This window comes from Salmo salar, chromosome ssa07 (assembly GCF_905237065.1).
Source record: "Salmo salar chromosome ssa07, Ssal_v3.1, whole genome shotgun sequence".
Lineage (NCBI taxonomy): Eukaryota > Metazoa > Chordata > Actinopteri > Salmoniformes > Salmonidae > Salmo > Salmo salar.
The window spans coordinates 23159781-23181168 of NC_059448.1; the positions used below are offsets into that span (position 1 = coordinate 23159781).

Below are 21388 nucleotides of genomic sequence, written 5' to 3' on the forward strand. Positions count from 1 at the left end.
AAGCCTAACCCCTTAGCCTAAAATAGCCTTTCTCCTCATGGGGATGTGGGAAATGTCCCCACGAGGGAGAATTTTCCTTGTTTTACTGCTGGGGACTTGTAAGGATTACCCACAAGGATAATAATACACACAGACTCTCACACACACAACACACACACACCCTCAAATGCACACAGCACTCACGAGCCCCAGCAGTCATATTGATCCAAACACCCCTCATGCCAAGTTCTGATTGGCTGTCTGTCATCAGAGGGCCCGTCGAACCAATAATACCTGCCACTGTGTATGGACCTCCGTAAATGTCAGTTAGTGTAGATTTATAGCTCGGCACATAGTGTGTGTGTGTGTGTGTGTGTGTGTGTGTGTGTGTGTGTGTGTGTGTGTGTGTGTGTGTGTGTGTGTGTGTGTGTGTGTGTGTACATTGTACAGTCTCTGTGTTCACAGCATAACAGGGGCTGTCTATTATGTCCCTTTCAGTAAATCTATACGGAACTCTGTCATAGCCCCAGCGAGAGGATATTAGGGCTGCCCCAAATGGCACCCTATTTCCTTTATAGTGCACTACGTTTGATCAGGGTCCGTGGGGAAGTGCACTATGAAGGGAATACGGTGCCATTTTGGGCCGCGGCCTAGCATTACTGTGGGGCCGTTCCCTGTCTGGCAGGTGGGAGGGTGTGGAGTCGATGGACATTTGTTTGCAGTTTTTATATTCATTGTGGTACTTTTACCAATGGAAACCCCTTTAAGTATCCCGTTTTTAATATAGTTGGAGAGCTGTTTTAGAAAAGGACATTGGAAGAAGGTCAATATTTAGTTTCATTGAATGGGCCTCAGAGATGTGGTTTTAGCTCAGACAGTCTGTGTAGTCGCTGTGCCTGTTTTAAGGTTGTTTTCATGTTGATGGGATGTGTTATCTTGACCGTCGTACACCCCTGTTTTTTTTCCTCAGATCCATATGGACTGCCCCCGAAACCTGCCAAACCAGACCAAAGTGCGGGCCGTACCAACACCAGAAATACAGGTAAGAGGGGTGTGGAGGAGCTTACACACTTACACCACCATGAGGATAGAGTATACCACAACCAGTCCGAAAAGACAAAAAAAAGCAAGTGAATGAGTGAGTAAAGAAAGAAAGAGAACAGAGAACGAGGGACGGTAAAAAAACGACAGATGGAGGATACAAGCCGGCGACATCTGTGGGATCTCTCTATTTAAATCCATCCCTCTCTCTCTCATCCCTCTCGCTCTCTGTCCATCCCCTCTTTTCTTCTCTTCCCCTCAGAGCTAAGTGCCGCAGGCGAGGAACGACGGCTCTAATAGCTGCCCAGGGAGCGGGTGGGAGGGGGGGGGGAGACCAGGGGCGCCATTTGAAGGAGTTATTATTGTCATTAGTTTGGGCGGCCTGGTTTCTGTTGGTCCGCGGAGAGAAGGAAGAGAGAGGAGAGGAGAATGATAAATCTGAGTAGTGAGAGAGAAGAGGGAGAGAGGACAGGAGAGGGGAAGACAGAAGAGTAGAGGAAAGGGGAGGGGAGGAGTGAGGAAAGAAGAGGACGATGAAAGGATAGAGGAGAGGAGGAAGGGAGGGAGGGATGTTGTCTCATGGCAGGGAACTTGTTGACCTGTTCTTTGTATGCTGGCTGGTTCTGTCTCTTCCAACCACATACAGACTGTTCCAAATGGCACCCTATTCCCTATAAAGTGCACTACGTTTGACCAGAGTCCTAAGGGGCCTGGTCAAAAGTAGTGCACTATATAGGGAATACGGTGCCATTTGGGACATGGCCATACAGGCCATCTCTACTCTCTAATGTGAAGTGGATATTCGAGAACTGATGAGAGATGGAGAGAGAGAAGAAAGCAGAGGGCGAGAGAGATGAGAGCAAAGGAGAAAGCGCAGAAGACAGAAAAAGGGAGGGGGGAGAGAGGAAAGGAAGGAAAAAGGCTTCACTGTTGAAGGAGCAGAAAACCGAAAGAGGAGAAGCAAGAGGTATGGAGAGTACTGTTGAATAGGAAAGAGAGAGAGTGGGGAGTGAGAGATGGATGGAGGGAGGAAGGGAGGTAGAGAGAACAAGGGGAAAGGATGATAACAGACAGAGCTGGTGAAAGGAGGAGGAGGAGATGGAGCGAGGGAGAGATGTTGGAGGAATGGAGGGATGGAGGGAATGAGAGAGAGATGTTGGGGGAATGGAGGGATGGAGGGAACGAGAGAGAGATGTTGGAGGAATGGAGGGATGGAGGGAACGAGAGAGAGATGTTGGGGGAATGGAGGGATGGAGGGAACGAGAGAGGGATGGAGGGAAGAAAGCGAGAGGCGGAGAGCGGAATTGGCGTCTAGTATTAGCGTTTTGTCAGTCAGCTAGACAATCAGTCAGTCCTGCATGCATGGTAGGGGGCTCACAGTAGAGGGTGAGGAAGGAGCGAGGGTGGTGTGGAGGGGGGGCAGAGCAAGGGAAGTCATTATGTCCACAAAAACCCAGAGAGTGGGAGAGCCACGGAGCGAGGAAGGAAGACGAAAGAAAATAGGGAAGAGAGGGAGAGAAAACGAGGGGGGAAATGTGCCAAGGATAATGATAACCCAATCCCACGACCGCGCCTCACATTACCGCCCTAACCGCTACCACCGCCAACGTTTGCACGGTCAACATGACCATTCCTCACAGGCGGTCCCAAACCCAACAAACACCTGCTGGGCTATGACCGTACATGCAGTCGGGCCATGCGATTGGTACCAGGTTCCAACCAGGCAGCATCACTATGTAGTCTCTAGCTTTAGAGACCCAGGACGTGCCCCAAATGGCACCCTATTCCCTGTATAGTGAACTACTTTTTTAACAAAGCCATATGGCACCCTATTCCCTATACAGTGCACTACTTTTTACCAAAGCCATATGGCACCCTATTCCCTATACAGTGCACTACTTTTTACCAAAGCCATATGGCACCCTATTCCCTATACAGTGCACTAAATAGAGAGTGGGGTGCCGTTTGGGATGGTGTCCAAACCACCCAACCGTTCTGACTCCTTTATGTGGGCACGCGCCAATGCAACATAAACAGCGTTGTTAGGCTTACGGGATGAAGTGTGCTGCCTTGATCCCCTCACTGTGGATGGCTGTAGCTTCTAGCCAGAGCCACAGCTTCTCAGTGGGTCTCCACAGGCGCAGAGGAGCATTCCAAACCCTCTCATATCCAACGCCATCCACTAAGTCATGTCAATAGACAGAACACATATGGTCACATTGGCTGCATTTTTTTCCCTGTCGGGACATTTCTGCTACTGTAACTACAGGAAGACGGTTCGTCACCTTGGTGTGGTACAGATATATTTACTGGCGCGTAATGTGTATTGTATTATGAAGAGGTTATTACCCTAAAGAAGGCAAGGCAAAATGTTGGTTCAGGTTTAACAATTGCCTATGAGAGGTACAGTGTAATTTCTTGTATACATGTCAAAGTATGTTAAATCAAATCAAATTGTATTTGTCACGTGCTCCGAATAGAACAGGTGTAGACCTTACCGTGAAATGCTTAATTACAAGCCCTTAACCAATAATGCAGTTCAAGAAGAAAACAGAGTTGAGAAAATATTTACTAAATGAACTAAAGTTAAAAAACAAAAGTAACACAATAAAATAACAATAATGAGGCTATATACAGGGGGTACCGGTACCGAGTCAATGTGCGGAGGTAAAAGTTAGTCGAGGTAATATGTACATTTAGGTGACTTGTGTGACTGGAGTCTGACAATTTTTGGGGCTTTCCTCTGACACCGCCTAGTATATCGGTCCTGGATTGCAGGAAGCTTGGCCCCAGTGATGTACTGGGCCGTACGCACTACCCTCTGTAGCGCCTTACAGTCGGATGCCGAGCAGTTGCCATAACAGGCGGTGATACAGCCGGTCAGGATGGTCTCGATGGTGCAGCTGTAGAACTTTTTGAGGATCTGGAGACCCATGCCAAATTTTTTCTCCTGAGGCGGAAAAGGCATTGCCGTGCCCTCTTCATGACTTTTTTGGTGTGTTTGGACCATGATAGGTTGTTGGTGATGTGGACACCAAGGAACTTGAAAACTCTCGACCTGCTCCACTACAGCCCCGTCGATGTGAAGTCCAGGATCCAGTTGCAGAGGGAGGTGTTTAGTCCCAGGGTCCTTAGCTTAGTGATGAGCTTTGTGGGCACTATGGTGTTGAACGCTGAGCTGTAGTCAATGAATAGCATTTTCACATAGGTGTTCCTTTTATCCAGGTGGGAAAGGGCAGTGTGGAGTGCGATTGAGATTGTGTCATCTGTGGATCTGTTGGGGCGGTATGTAAATTGGAGTCGGTCTTGGGTTTACGGGATGATGGTGTTGATGTGAGCCATGACCAGCCTTTCAAAGCACTTCATGGCTACTGACGTGAGTGCTACGGGTCGGTAGTCATTTAGGCAGATTACCTTCGCTTTCGTGTGCACAGGGACTATGGTGATCTGCTTGAAACATGTTGGTATTACAGACTCGGTCAGGGAGAGGTTGAAAATGTCAGTGAAGACACTTGCCAGTTGGTCAGCGCTTGCTCGGAGTACACGTCCTGGTAATCCGTCCGGCTCCGCAGCCTTGTGAATGTTGACCTGTTTAAAGGTAAAGTTATATAAAGGTAAAGTGACCTTTTATAAGGTTATCAAAATAATATTTTCTTGTGTCATTCTACAGGTGGTGCTGGTAACGCCACCCATCCCAGGGTTCCTAGCGGTGGCGCCGGGGATTCGGGAGGCGCAGGGGGCGAGAACGGACCCCTCCCCCCCTCCAACGTGGCCGTCATCGCCGGCGCTGCAGGGGGCTCCGCCTTCCTCCTCCTGGTCACCGCGGTGATCTGCGTGGTGTGTTACCGGCGGCGACACGCCAAGCACTCGGAGTCCCACCACCCGCCCCTGTCACTCTCCTCCCTCACCAGCCCCAAGAGGCATGGCGGTGGGCATGGCGGCGGCCATGGGGGCGGTAACAACAACGGCTCGGAACCCAGTGACATCATCATCCCGCTGCGGGCTTCGGACTCGGCGTACTGCCCTCACTACGAGAAGGTGAGCGGGGACTACGGTCACCCCGTCTACATCGTCCAGGAGATGCCCCCCCAGAGTCCAGCAAACATCTACTACAAAGTATGAGGGCAGTTTCCATGACAACCTACAGTACTACCAACTACCATCTTACCCTGTCCTGTACAGTACAGTACCACCTACAGCCCACCTACAATATACCCTGTCCTATATAGTACAGTACCACATAAAACCTACCTACAGTAGTCCATCACTGACTTACCCTCCAAAACCACCAGTCCTTTATACAGTATCTTATCTGCCCTATTAAACCCCAATCCCAGCCACAGGTCTGTGCATCTAGCTAAGTGAAGAGGCCATCCGTACACCCACCACTCTTCACTCGACTGTGTCACTAAGCTAAGTGTGGAGGGTTTAGTATATAGCCCCCACCGGCCCCTTTAAAGAGGACAGCACTGGCAAGAGACTCTGGGGCCCACTTCTTTTTTTTTGTCTCACCATGAATCATACCCCCCCCCCCCACCAGAGCTGAAGAGAAGAGTCCCCTCCCTGTACACCATGAGGATAAGTGTGTGAGAACACGCACTAGTACCGCCACAACTTGGACTTCTGGGACTCTGACCCCTAGAAAACCCACCGACCAACCATATCCAGAGGTCTCTGTATTTCTCTAATGCTCCTGTCCTGTATCAGACCTACCTGCCTCCTGATTGGACCCTGAGGCTAACTGTGGCCCTTGATGTTATATCTCACAAATAGGATCCTAGTTTGTTTGTGTGTGTATGGTTTCTCATTGGACCAGGGGCCTCTGACTCTCTCACCCAATCAGAAAGCTGGGCTGGGGTCACGTGATCAATCGGTCCGACCAATCGCGTCTTAGTGACATTCAGAATCTTGTATATTTTAATAACGTGTGTGTTTGTGTACGTGTGTGTGCGTGCGTGTGTGGGAGACTAGGATAATAATTCTGACACTGCTGTTGCACAGAAGTGTGTGTGCAGTTAGTGTGCTTTTAGTACAGTGTGTGTGTGTGTGTGTGTGTGTGTGTGTGTGTGTGTGTGTGTGTTAATCTGTGTATACGCTACGTGCGAGCGAATGTGTGTGTTCGCGTGTCTTTAGACTTGTCTTAAAAACCAAAACACAAAAAAGTGAGTGAATATAAAAAAAGGTGAGATTTTTTATCGCTAGCAACACTTACAGATTATATATGAATATCCAGTCAATCGTTTCTAGACGTCTTGTTTTTTTTCTAGTTTTTTATTTTGATTCCTCCACTTGTAAAACAACACTTCTGTTATACTGCTAGATCTTTTTTTATCCTGCGCTTTATTGTTTGCGATTTAGAAACCTGACCCTGTTTCCTTACCCTTTGAGTTGTAAATTAATTTAATCTCTTTGTTTTTCTTTCCTTGGCGAACTGAGGTCGTTTCTCTCTCTCCCTCCCTCTCTCTCTCTCTCATCGCCTCCTCCCCCCTCTGCCCCCCCCCCATGTATATTTTTATAGTTCTTGTACTATGCTGTAGTTTTGAAGTTTAGACCTCGTTTGTGGAAGTTGTTGAGGTAGAAACCATCTATGAAAGTTTTTTTCAAACGCTTTTGAACACAAGAAAAAGCAAGGGGGGAAATGAACGAGGGCGGGTTCCAAATGAAATGAAATAGAATGAAAAGAAAGAACGGGAACCCGGAGTCGCTGTCTAGGGGGAAAAGAGAAAGAGCGACTGAATGTGGAACTTTTGTTTAAAAAAGAAAAAAGAGAGAAAAGACTGAAGAAGGAATCGCACACTAAAGAAAAGAAAAGAGCGCGAGGAGAAATGGAAGAAGTGGGGGGATGGGAGGTGGTTTGAGCGATGAGAGAGAAGAATCCCTGGGAAGGATCGAGAGTGAAACAGTGACTGTGGCGGAAGAGAGGAGCCTTTCCTTTAACGGAGTGCTGAGAAGGAGTGATGGACCCTAGGAGGGCGGAGGAGAGGAGCAGACACACGGCTGAAATGGATTTCAGGGGGAAAACTCACTGTGGAACAAGGAGATGAGATTTCATCTAAAACACACACTGACAGATAGACACACATTCAAGATAACAGACACAGACTATTCTCTTTTCTCTGAAGGGAAATGGCACGTTTCAAATTCTCCCGATTTTCCCCTTAAACAGCTTTATGTATCAGACACACTCTACGCTGATTATATCGACACAGACACACACACACTCTGCAGACACACTGATCCCTCTCACATTCTCTTTCACTGTCAAACACGCACACACATACATACCGTACATGTATATGCCCATTTCACACACACTCTCTCTGTCTGGCTATCTCTGCATCCCTCTCTCTGCCACACACACACACACACACACACACACACACACACACACACACACACACACACACACACACACACACACACTGGTTGCTCTCATGTGGCTCCCTATTTCTGACACAGTCCTAGCTTTCTCCCCATGATTAAGTCAACCTCTGTGTGTGACAGAAGGATTAAAAGAGGGTGTGTGCTCCCTGTATTTGTGTGTGTGTGGACGTGTTTAACTATACTTGTGGGGTCCAGAAGTCCCCACAAGAATAGTAAACAAGCAAACATTTGACCAACTGGGGGCATTTTGTTGGTCCCTGCAAGGTCAAATGCTATTTGTTAAGGTTAGAATTATTGTTAGGGTTAGTTCTAGGGTTATGGTTAAGGTTAGGTTTTGGGGGTAAGGTTAGGGGTTAGGGAAAATAGGATTTTGAATGGGACTGAATTGTGTGTTCCCACAAGGTTAGTTGTACAAGACTGTGTTTGTATGGGTGTTTTTCTGGAACAAGTACCTGTCAGTCTCTTAGCCTGGTTAATAACAGTTTTCACGCCCTTTTTCGAAAGCAAAGCTTTTTTTTTGCGAACGTGCCGTGTGTTAAGTTATGTTATATGGGCTAGCTGCTACTTGGTATTGTTGAGTGTTAGACCGATGACGTGTTCATAACAGGCACAGCAACCTGCAAATGCACACATACGCTAACAAAATAGCAGACAATAGGTGACGTGCCATACTTTGAAATATCCCTCATGCTCAACAGGTGAATGTTTGTTTCCAAAGCTTCGCTCAATGTGTGTTTTATTCATATGCACACCTGCTCAAAAAGCTTTATTTGAAATATCGCTTTAATCATTTTTACTACTACGCCTGCTCTCTGTTTCACATCATTTGTATGTTGTGTAATCTGTTCCCGTTATGCTTTTTGAACTTAGAATGTGTTACGGAGAAGTTGACTAAATAGGGTAAAAGTTTCACCCCACATTTCTGTACTGCAGCATCAGGATCGTGGTATTTCTGTATGTGGGAATCTGTCTTGTCTCCTGTACAAATACACGACAACCAGGAATACTGTATACCTTCAAAAACACCCTCAAAGCCAAACGACAAACTCCCTCTGAATTCTGAAATCCTCTGACACTCTAAATGACAGTATTTGACAAAGATGGCTGCTGCCATGAATATAAACACATGGATACACTTCCTGGACTTTGTGGAGTTGCGGAATCCAAGTGTGGAATCCGAATGCCGCTCGTTCGCAAAATGGTTCCTTCTCTCCCTCTCTTCTCTCCCTCTTCATCCTCCTCTCCTCTTTTTTTCACCGAGGAGAATCTCCCTCCGGGACTCAAAGCTTGGGCTTTTTTGTTATCATGTCGGTCAGTGTTTTACTAAAAGGTTGTCTCTCTCTCTTTCACTGTTTGCTTTTGACTGTTTTCAATGTGTTGGATTTTTCTCATGGATGCTTCTCATGGATCCTCATTTAAAAAAGAGAGGTTTCTTGTTTTGTGAAAACGCACCCCCCCCCCCCCACCCCTCTGTTGGTGTGTGTGTGTGTGTGTGTGTGTGTATGTGTGTTTCCTTGTGCCAATAGCCAGCAGGTCGAGGCGACAGAGAGCGGGCTGGCTCTTGTACGTGATGTGTTGAGACTTTTTGTATTGGGACACCACTGTGTGAGATGGGTTTGTGTCCACCTTCTCCTTTCCTCGTCCCCCCCAATCCCTCCCGTCACTATGACCACCTCCTCCTCTCTTTCTCTCCTCCAACACACCTCTAAAGGGAGGAAAAAACTAGTACATTCCTGCTTTGGAAAAATGTTGATTAAAAAAATTATGTTTAAGCACCACTCTCTGGTCTGGTCGTGGGTTCATTATTGAATGATGAAGTGTGAAGATCTTTGCGCGTGTGTGTGTGTGTGTGTCTCGTGCGTGCCGTGCCTGGAAGGGGTCACGTACTCCAGTGAGGCCCAGTCTCTCAGATGTAACCCTTTCAGGTTTCTCTCCTGTGGGGGTTTGTCTTAGCAGGGTTCTATTCAATGTGTCTCTATATAAAGGTACCCATTCAGTCCACATACACACACACACACACACACACACACACTGCTCCCCCAGTTGTGTTATCAACCAGTTATCTACCCCAGCTTCGTTAGTGTTGGGTGTTGCTTAGCAACGTATCGACATAGATGACCGTCAGCCCTAACAGCTGTACTAACTCCCTTTCTCTCTCTCTCTCCCCCATTCTGTACTAACTCCCTTTCTCTCTCTCTCTCCCCCATTCTGTACCAACTCCCTTTCTCTCTCTCTCTTTCCCCCATTCTGTAACAACTCCCTTTCTCTCTCTCTCTCCCCCATTCTGTACCAACTCCCTTTCTCTCTCTCTCTCCCCCATTCTGTAAAACTCCCTTTCTCTCTCTCTTTCCCCCATTCTGTAACAACTCCCTTTCTCTCTCTCTTTCCCCCATTCTGTAACAACTCCCTTTCTCTCTCTCTCTTTCCCCCATTCTGTAACAACTCCCTTTCTCTCTCTCTCTCCCCCATTCTGTACCAACTCCCTTTCTCTCTCTCTCTCCCCCATTCTGTAACAACTCCCTTTCTCTCTCTCTTTCCCCCCATTCTGTAACAACTCCCTTTCTCTCTCTCTTTCCCCCATTCTGTAACAACTCCCTTTCTCTCTCTCTCTTTCCCCCATTCTGTAACAACTCCCTTTCTCTCTCTCTCTCCCCCATTCTGTAACAACTCCCTTTGTCTCTCTCTCTTTCCCCCATTCTGTAACAACTCCCTTTCTCTCTCTCTCTCCCCCATTCTGTAACAACTCCCTTTCTCTCTCTCTTTCTCCCATTCTGTAACAACTCCCTTTCTCTCTCTCTTTCCCCCATTCTGTAACAACTCCCTTTCTCTCTCTCTCTCCCCCATTCTGTAACAACTCCCTTTCTCTCTCTCTCTCTCTCTCTCTCTCTCTCTCTCTCTCTCTCTCTTCATTCTGTAACAACTCCCTTTCTCTCTCTCCCTTTCTCTCTCTCTCATTCTGTAACAACTCCCTTTCTCTCTCTCTCTCCTCCATTCTGTACCAACTCCCTCCGTCTGTCACCTCGTTCCTCTCTATATTGCACTCTCCCCCTCCTCATTTCTCCCCGTTCTCTCCACTAGCCCCCTTACCTTTCCCTCCCTCCCTCCCTCCCTCCCTCCCTTTCTTTCTCTCTCTTTCTTTTTCTCCCTGTTTTTCCTTCCTTCTTTCTCACTCCCTTTGGTCCGTTGCCACGGCAACTGTTGGCGTCTGGTAGCACCAGCAGATTGGAACCCAGACAGGCTGACAGACACACACACAGACAGACAGAGGATCACCAGGGTGGCCTAGGGAGAGTTGACCAGGCAGCTGGGACACACTGTTTGATCTGTGGCCCGTGAGAGGAGATTACACACTGTCACACACACGACCACACACACATCACACACACTTTTGGAACAGACACAAAGCATGTGGTACATAACTAGGTAATGAGGGCTTATACTGATCATGCCATGAAAACCTGTTGGGTCACATGCACACAGTTAGCTTCTGCTAACTGCTAAAACAGCTAATGTTATTGTATTCCTGGCAGCCTTTTAATCAGTTAGCTTCCGCTAAGCGCTAAAATAGCAAATGCTAATGTATCCTTGGCTTAAAACAGTTAGCTTCGCTAACGGCTAAAACAGCTAATGTATTCCAGTTAGCCTCGCAATGAGTTAGCTTCCGTTATATATGAGGATTATATGAGGGTTGAAGGGCTGTTTAGTGCTACTCCTGTGTTCTTATCATTTCATGGTCATCATTTCTCTGGTAATCTGTTCAAACTCAATGCACCAAGAGGAATATAAACGCTTTATGAGGATGATGTGCAGCGTGAACACACACACAAACGCATAAACACGCACACTCACAGACGCACGTGTCAACAACACACATTATCATGCAAATACACACACAGACACATGCGTCAACACACACGCGCACACACACTGCTCTCCCAAGCGAGACGGCTGAGCTTCCTCCATTCCCACTGAGGAAGGAAAGCCTCACACGATAACGATCACTGTTACTTTCTGTGTGTGTGTGTGTGTGTGTGTGTGTGTGTGTGTGTGTTGTCTTGTCACTGTTACTTTATAATACCAGCAAAAAAAATCACTTTAAGTGAAATCAATAGACGGATAATCCCCCAAATTAGATTTTGAAAAGCTGACACACACACACACACACACACACACACAAATCTTTGGCGGCAAGTTAAAACCCAAGGATTGGCCCACTTGACTTTCTGCTTAAACAATCACGCTAAGACGATGTTGCCATGGGGATAGACGAAGGTCAACGATGGAGGTAGACATTCCCTCGCTTCTCCGTAAATCACATAAAGGTACTCGAGAATCTGCATATCAAAGGACCGGAGTGGGGATCGTATGATTATGGCGGCTGAGTGATTAACACAGTGCCTTTAGAAAGTATTCATACCCCCTGACTTATTCCACCTTTTTTTTGCATTACAGCCTGAAATCAAAATGGATTAAAAAATATATATATCACCCACCTACACACAATACATTATTTTTTGCTAATTGACTGAAAATTATGTACAGAAATGTCTAATTTACATAAGTATTCACACCCCTGAGTCAAAACTTGTTAGAATCACCTTTGGCAGCGATTACAGCTGTGAGTCTTTCTGTGTAAGTCTCTAAGAGCTTTGCACACATGGATTGTGTAATATTTGCACAACCACAATATTTGTTGGTTGTTGGTCATTGCTAGACAGCCATTTTCAAGACTTGCCATAGATTTTAAAGCCAATTTAAGTCACAACTGTAACTCGGTTACTCAGGAACATTCAATGTGATCATGGTAAGCAACTCCAGTTTATATCTGGCCGTGTGTTTTAGGTTGATGTTCTGCTGAAAGGTGAGCAAAAAAAGCAGACTGAACCAAGTTTTCCTCTAGGATTCTGCCTGCGCTTAGCTTTATTCTATTTATTTTTATAGCAAAAAATGTCCTTGTCCTTGCCTATAACAAACATACCCATAACATGATGCAACCACCACCATGCTTGAAAATATGAAGAGTGGTACTCAGGGTTGTGTTGTGTTAGATTTACCCCAATTGTCACGACTTCCACCAAAGTTGGATCCTCTCCTTGTTCGGGCGGTGCTCGGCGGTCGGCGTCGCCGGCCTACTAGCCATCACCGATCCATTTTTCCTTTTCTGTTGGTTTTGTCTTTGATTCATTCACACCTGGTTTTCATTTGCTTTAATTTCTGTGTGTACATTTACCCCTGTTTCCCCGCTTAGATTTGTGCGGGGTTATTTTTATGTTGCTCGGGGAGGTTCTTTCCTCAGTGTATTCACGTGTGTACTGTGTGTTTAGTATAGTAGGAGCGTTGTTTTCCTCCTTCCGTGAGTAACTGTGTGTTCTATTGTCTCGGGCGTTTATGGACTTTGTACCTGTACCGTTTTGGGACTTGCCTATTGAAGACGCTACATTGACATCTCTGCTCTCCTGCGCTTGACTCCTTAGCTACCTTCAGTACGATTGCGCAACACCAATACTACAAAAAATGAGGCAAAGCAACAAACTTTTTGTCATGAATACAATAGTGTTATTTTTGTGGCAAATACAATACAACACATTGAGTATGACTCTCCATATTTACAAGCTTAGTGGTGGCTGGATCATGTTATGGGTATGCTTGTAATAGTTTTTCAGGATAAAAAAATTTACGGAATAGAGCTAAGCGATGGCAAAATCCTAGAGGAAAACCTGGTTCAGTCTGCTTTCCATGGAGATGAACTAACCTCTCAGCAGGAAATAACCTAAAACACAAGGCCAATCTACACTGGAGTTTCTTACCAAGAAGACAAATATACTGCTCAAAAAAATAAAGGGAACACTTAAACAACACAATGTAACTCCAAGTCAATCACACTTCTGTGAAATCAAACTGTCCACTTAGGAGGCAACACTGATTGACAATAAATTTCACATGCTGTTGTGAAAATGGACTAGACAACAGGTGGAAATTATAGGCAATTAGCAAGACACCCCCAATAAAGGAGTGGTTCTGCAGGTGGTAACCACAGACCACTTCTCAGTTCCTATGCTTCCTGGCTGATGTTTTGGTCACTTTTGAATGCTGGCGGTGCTTTCACTCTAGTGGTAGCATGAGACGGAGTCTACAACCCACACAAGTGGCTCAGGTAGTGCAGCTCATCCAGGATGGCACATCAATGCGAGCTGTGGCAAGAAGGTTTGCTGTGTCTGTCAGCGTAGTGTCCAGAGCATGGAGGCGCTACCAGGAGACGTGGAGGAGGCCGTAGGAGGGCAACAACCCAGCAGCAGGACCGCTACCTCTGCCTTTGTGCAAGGAGGAGCACTGCCAGAGCCCTGCAAAATGACCTCCAGCAGGCCACAAATGTGCATGTGTCTGCTCAAACGGTCAGAAACAGACTCCATGAGGGTGGTATGAGGGCCCGACGTCCACAGGTGGGGGTTGTGTTTACAGCCCAACACCGTGCAGGACGTTTGGCATTTGCCAGAGAACACCAAGATTGGCAAATTCGCCACATGCGCCCTGTGCTCTTCACAGATGAAAGCAGGTTCACACTGAGCACATGTGACAGTCTGGAGACGCCGTGGAGAACGTTCTGCTGCCTGCAACATCCTCCAGCATGACCGGTTTGGCGGTGGGTCAGTCATGGTGTGGGGTGGCATTTCTTTGGGGGGCCGCACAGCCCTCCATGTGCTCGCCAGAGGTAGCCTGACTGCCATTAGGTACCAAGATGAGATCCTCAGACCCCTTGTGAGACCATATGCTGGTGCGGTTGGCCCTGGGTTCCTCCTAATGCAAGACAATGCTAGACCTCATGTGGCTGGAGTGTGTCAGCAGTTCCTGCAAGAGGAAGGCATTGATGCTATGACTGGCCCGCCCGTTCCCCAGACCTGAATCCAATTGAGCACATCTGGGACATCATGTCTCGCTCTATCCACCAACGCCACGTTGCACCACAGACTGTCCAGGAGTTGGCGGATGCTTTAGTCCAGGTCTGGGAGGAGATCCCTCAGGAGACCATCCGCCACCTCATCAGGAGCATGCCCAGGCGTTGTAGGGAGGTCAGGTCATACAGGCACGTGGAGGCCACACACACTACTGAGCCTCATTTCGACTTGATTTAAGGACATTACATCAAAGTTGGATCAGCCTGTAGTGTGGTTTTCCACTTTAATTTTGAGTGTGACTCCAAATCCAGACCTCCATGGGTTGATAAATTGGATTTCCATTGATTAATTTCTTTTCAGCACATTCAACTATGTAAAGATAAAAGTATTTCATAAGATTATTTCATTCATTCAGATATAGGAAGTGTTATTTTAGTGTTCCCTTTATTTTTTTGAGCAGTGTATATTTAATATATTTTTAATTCAGGCTGTAAGGCAACAAAATGTGGAATAAGTCAAGGGGTATGAATACTTTTGAAGGCGCTGTATGTGTTAAAGTGAGGCCTGCACCCGACCCTAACCCGCTAATATAGATTTGATTTATTAGGATCCCCATTAGCTGACGCCAATGGCAACAGCTAGTCCTACTGGGGTCCGACATATAACGAAAAGTATTATTAAAGACAAAAGACTACAATTTACATACATTAAAAACAGTAACATGTAGTGTGCCAGCTATCAGTTGTGTGTGTGTGTGCATCTATCAGTCAGTACATACACAACAAGTAGGTCACATGGGGGAGAGGCGTTGTGCCGTGAGGTGTTGCTTTATTCGTTTTTTAAAATCAGGTTTGCTGTTCACTTGCGCTATATAAGATGGAAGGGAGTTCCATGCACTCATGGCTCTGTATAATACTGTACGTTTCCTTGAATTTGTTCTGGACCTGGGGACTGTGAAAAGACCCATGGTGGGGTAATTGTATGTGTCAGTGCTGTGTGTAAGTTGACTATGCAAACATTTTGGAATTTCCAACACATGAATGTTTCTAATAAAAACAAGAAGTGATTCAGTCAGTCTTTCCTTAACTCTTAGCCAAGAGAGACTGGCATGCGTAGTATTAATATTAGCCCTATGATTACAATGAAGAGCAAGATGTGCCGCTCTGTTCTGGGCCAGCGGAAGCTTAACTAGGTCTTTCTTTACAACACTTGATCCAGGCTGGATCCCATCCGGCCGTGATTGGGAGTCCTTTAGGGCGGCGGACAATTGGACCAGCATCGTCCGGGTTTAGCCGGGGTAGGCCTTCATTGTAAATAAGAATTTGTTTCTAACTGACTTGCCAAGTTAAATAAAGGTTACATTTAAAAATGACTGGACAATATGACTGGACAATAATCAAGATAAGATAAAACTAGAGCCTGCAGGACTTGCTTTGTGGAGTGTGGCGTCAAAAGAACGGAGCATCTCTATTACAGACAGACTTCTCCCCATCTTTACAACCATTGAATCTTCAGTTGAAGTCGGAAGTTTACATACACTTAGGTTGGAGTCATTAAAACTTGTTTTTCAACCACTCCACAAATTTCTTGTTAACAAACGATAGTTTTGGCAAGTCGGTTAGGACATCTACTGTGTGCATGACACAAGTAATTTTTCCAACAATTGTTTAAAGACAGAATATTTCACTTATAATTCACTGTTTCACAATTCCAGTGGGTCAGAAGTTTACATACACTCAGTTGACTGTGCCTTTAAGCAGCTTGGAAAATTCCAGAAAATTATGTCATGGCTTTGGAAGCTTCTGATAGGCTAATTTACATCATTTGAGTCAATTGGGGTTGTACCTGTAGATGTACTTCAAGGCCTACCTTCAAACTCAGTGCCTCTTTGCTTGACAATATGGGAAAATCAAAAGAAATCAGCCAAGACCTCATAAAAAAAATTGTAGACCTCCACAAGTCTGGTTCATCCTTGGGAGCAATTTCCAAACGCCTGAAGGTACCACGTTCATCTGTACAAACAATAGTACGCAAGTATAAACACCATGGGACCACGCAGCCGTCATACCGCTCAGGAAGGAGACGCGTTCTGTCTCCTAGAGATGAACGTACTTTGGTGCGAAAAGTGCAACTCAATCCCAGAACAACAGCAAAGGACCTTGTGAAAATGCTGGAGGAAACAGGTACAAAAGTATCTATATCCACAGTAAAACAAGTCCTATATCTACATAACCTGAAAGGCCGCTCAGCAAGGAAGAAGCCACTGCTCCAAAACCGCCATAAAAAAGCCAGACTACAACTGCACATGGGGACAAAGATCGTACTTTTTGGAGAAATGTCCTCTGGTCTGATGAAACAAAAACAGAACTGTTTGGCCATAATGACCATCATTATGTTTGGAAGAAAAAGGGGGACGCTTGCAAGCCGAAGAACACCATCCCAACCGTGAAGCATGGGGGTGGCAGCATCATGTTGTGGGGTTGCTTTGCTGCGGGAGGGACTGGTGCTCTTCACAAAATAGATGGCATCATGAGGTAGGAAAATTATGTGGATATATTGAAGCAACTTCTCAAGACAACAGTCAGGAAGTTAAAGCTTGGTCACAAATGCGTCTTCCAAATGGACAATGACCCCAAGCATAATTCCAAAGTTGTGGCAAAATGGCTTAAGAACAACAAAGTCAAGGTATTGGAGTGGCCATCACAAAGCCCTGACCTCAATTCTATAGAAAATTTGTGGGCAGAACTGAAAAAGCGAGCAAGGAGGCCTACAAACCGGATTGAGTTACATCAGCTTTGTCAGGAGGAATGGGCCAAAAGTCACCAACTTATTGTGGGAAGCTTGTGGAAGGCTACCCGAAACGTTTGACCCAAGTTAAACAATTTGAAGGAAACGCTACCAAATACTAATTGAGTGTATGTAAACTTCTGACCCACTGGGAATGTGATGAAAGACATAAAAGCTTAAATAAATCATTCTTTCTACTATTATTCTGATATTTCACATTCTTAAAATAAAGTAGTGATCCTAACTTACCTAAGACAGGGAATTTTTACTCTGATTAAATGTCAGGAATTGTGAAAAACTGAGTTGAAATGTATTTGGCTAAGGTTTATGTAAACATCCGCCATCAACTGTACTTGTCAGTGTACACAGTTGTGACTATAACCGAAGATATTTCTCTTGGGAGATAATACGGTCAACATTTGATTGTGAGGTGTTTTAGGTCTCGGACACGAGACGTATGTGGCATGGTCTACAGACAATCACAGACTACAAAAGAAAAACCAGCCACGTTGCAGACACCGCTTGCTTCCAGACAAACTAAACACCTTCTTCGCAAGCTTTGAGGATAACACAGTGCCACCAACGCAGCCCGCTACCATGGACTGTGGTCTCTCCTTCTCCGTGGCCGACCTGAGTAAGACATTTAAGCGTGCTAACCCTCGCAAGGCTGCCAGCCCAGAAGGCATCCCTAGCCGCGTCCTCAGAGCATGCGCAGACCAGCTGGCTGTTGTGTTTACGGACATATTCAATCTCTCCATACTCCAGTCTGCTGTCCCCACATGCTTCAAGATGGCCACCATTGTTCCTGTACCCAAGAAAGCAAAGGTAACTAAACGAAATGACTATCGCCCCGTAGCACTCATTTCTGTGCTTTGAGAGACTAGTCAAGGAACGTATCACCTCTACCTTACCTGTCACCCTAGACCCACTTCAAATTGCTTACCGCCCCAATAGATCCACAGGACGATGCAATTGCCATCGTACTGCACACTGCCCTATCCCATCTGGACAAGAGGAATACCTATGTAAGAATACTGTTCATTGACTATAGCTCAGCATTCAACACCATAGTACCTTCCAAGCTCATCATTAAGCTTGAGGCCCTGGGTCTGAACCCCGCCCTGTGCAACTGGTGCTCAGCCCCCTCCTGTACTCCCTGTTCACCCATGACTGAGTGGCCATGCACGCCTCCAACTCAATCATCAAGTTTGCAGACGACACAACAGTAGTAGGCTTGATTGCCAACAATGACAAGACAGCCTACAGGGAGGAGGTGAGGGCTCTGGGAGTGTGGTGCCAGGATAATAACCTCTCCCTCAATGTCTCCCTCAATGTCAACAAAACAAAGGAGATGATCGTGGACTTCAGGAAACAGCAGAGGGAGCACCCCCCTATCAACATAGACGGGACTTCAAGTTCCCTGGCGTACGCATCACTGACAAACTGAAATGGTCCACCAACACAGACAGTGTGGTGAAGAAGGCGCAACAGCGCCTCTTCAACCTCAGGAGGCTGAAGAAATTTGGCTTGGCACCTAAAAACCTCACAAACATTTACAGATGCACAATTGAGAGCATCCTGTCGGGCTATAGATCCGCCTGGTACGGGAACTGCACTGCATGCAACCACAGGACTCTCCAGAGGGTGGTGCGGTCTGCCCAAGGCATCACCAGGGGCAAACTAACTGCCCTCCAGGACTCCTACAGCACCACGATGTCACCGGAAGGCCAAAAAGATCATCAAGGACAACAACCACCCGAGTCACTGCCTGTTCACCCTGCTATCATCTAGAATGCAAGGTCAGTACAGGTGCATCAAAGCTGGGACTGAGAGACTGAAAAACAGCTTCTATCTCAAGGCCATCAGACTGTTAGTATATAGCCATCACTAGCACATTAGAGGCTGCTGCCTATATACATAGACCTGAAATCACTGGCCACTTTAATAATGGAATACTAGTCACTTTAATAATGTTTTAATAATGTTTACATATTTTGCATTACTCATCTCATAAGTATATACTGTATTCGACGATGCTGGCCAAAGGGATGGCCACAAGAACGAGGAGCGGGCCGGCCCGGGTGGCGAAGATGGAAATCACAGATGATGTTGGGGTCCAGAATGTCCTCCACCGGAAATCAACACCTCTCCTCTAGGCCATACCACTCCCAGTCCACCAGATACTGGAGCTGACACCCACGACGTCGGGAGTCCTGTAGGGACATGACGGCATAGGTGGGACCTCCCTTGACGTCCAGGGGGGCGGAGTGGTGTCGTGGGGGACAGCATCAGCCAGGGAACCAGGAACCACCGGGCTGAGAAGGGAGACATGAAATGAAGGTGAGATAAGGTAGTCACTGGGAAGCGATAACCTATACGTCACCTTGTTGACCCTCCGGAGAACCTTGAACGGCCCCACAAACTGGGGCTCAGCTTCTTGCAGGGCACGCGAGTGGGAGGTTCCTGGTGGAGAGCCAGACGCTATCACCAGGATGGAGCACAGGTGCCTGACTGCGGTGGCGATCCGCCTGCTCCTTCTGGCGATGGACAGCATGCTGGAGCCTCACATGAGCATCACTTCAAACCTCCTCTGTGCGCCGGAACCATTCGTCCACTGCAGGGGCCTCGGTCTGGCTCGGAGTCCACGGAGCCAGGGCCGGCTGATATCCCAGGACACAATAGAAGGGAGAAAGCCTGGTGGAGGAGTGACGTAATGATTTCTGGACGTATTCCGCCCAGGGAAGGATTCAGGCCCACTCCCCCTGCCAGTCCTGGCAGTGCCTCCTCAGGAACCTCCCCAGCTCCTGGTTCATCCTCTCCACCTGCCCGTTGGACTGAGGCCAGTACCTGGAATTGAGGCTGACCGTGACCGCCAGTTTCTCCATGAAAGCCCTCCATATACGTGACATGAATTGGGGTCCACGGTCAGAGGCAATATCCTCCGGAAAGCCATATTGACAGAAGACCTGCTGGAACAGTTCCTCAGAGACCTGGAGAGATGTAGAGAGACCAGAGAGAGGAATAAACCGGCATGATTTAGAAAATCTGTCCCGTCAGAGGAGGGGAAATCGCTAACAAAGTCAATGGACAGATGAGACCAGGGACGCTGAGGCACAGGAAGGAGTTTCCCTCCCGGGGAGTCTTAGTTTTTATTTTATTTTATTTATTTAACTAGGCAAGTCAGTTAAGAACAAATTCTTATTTTCAATGACGGCCTTGTTCAGCAGCAGAACGCCAGATTTGTACCTTGTCAGCTCGGGGATTCAATCTTGCAACCTTTCGGTTACTAGTCCAACACTCTAACCACTAGGCTACCTGCCGCCCCAGTTTGGGCACACACAGAACAGGAGTTGATGTAGCGAGTAACGTCCGGCGCCAATGTGCGCCACCAATACTTTTCGGAGTGTGATTGTATAGTACGGGTGATCCAAGTGTAACCCTCTCACCAGGCTCGAATTTGACTCTCACGATATTACCTTACATAGAATATCTCAATAGCATGGGATGTTAGGTGAGAACGATATCTCCAATAAGAATCCCTGTTGTAAACTATCTAGGGTGATGACAACTAGGGTATTAACTTCAGATGGAATGATTATAGATTTTTGTTATTGTATAAGGATATGCTTTCCCATGCATTAAATTAAATTGAAACAGGTCATGACTCCACCAAGGCAACATACATAAGGTTCAATATGTGTATTATTACATTTTCAAAGCACCACATCAAATAAATAAAAAATAATAAACCTCAATGAGTCGTGCACAACCCATGTCCAAATGAGTTCAAGCTTGCTTAACCCCATTGGCGAGCGTTGGAGCTCCAAAAAAATGACAACGCATAAAGTCCAGAAGCACCCCACCGTTGTGGTTACTCACTACTCGTAGATATTCCCTCAGCGAAGTATAGCAGTTTCCTCACAAGATCCACAGCAAGCACAGCTATCAATGCAGACAGTACTCCTTAGCCCCATGGGAACATGAACTCGTTAATCTTCCCCAAGCTATTCTCTCTCAGTGTTACACGATGCTAGGCTAACCTCAAGGCTGTCAAATAGCTCCACGATGACACGGTAGCTTCAGTCTTTACTAAGTCTATACAAAATTATAACAACTCTCTTATAAAATAAAATCAGGTATTTCCCTTCAAAACTCGGTAGGTATGGGTTTTGTTCTATTTTTATCGTCTTCTTTTATCATTTTTCTTCACCAACAGTCATAATATAATGTCCATCCTTTTTCCAACGTCTCTCTCCCTTTCTTTTTTCCCAGGCCTCCCGTTAACCATGTCAACTCTCCCATTG

General features: G+C 46.4%; 1 protein-coding gene across 1 annotated transcript in view; it reads left to right on the top strand.

Annotated features, from left to right (window-relative positions):
- LOC106608822 (ephrin-B3) overlaps window positions 1-9182 on the top strand; it is a 120024-nt gene extending 110842 nt beyond the window's left edge. The window contains exons 4-5 of the mRNA XM_014206990.2: window positions 950-1021; window positions 4691-9182. Coding sequence (XP_014062465.1) covers window positions 950-1021; window positions 4691-5142 — 524 coding nt within the window. The 3' untranslated portion in view covers window positions 5143-9182. The remainder of the gene's footprint in view (window positions 1-949; window positions 1022-4690) is intronic.
- The last annotated feature ends 12206 nt before the right edge of the window (window positions 9183-21388 follow it).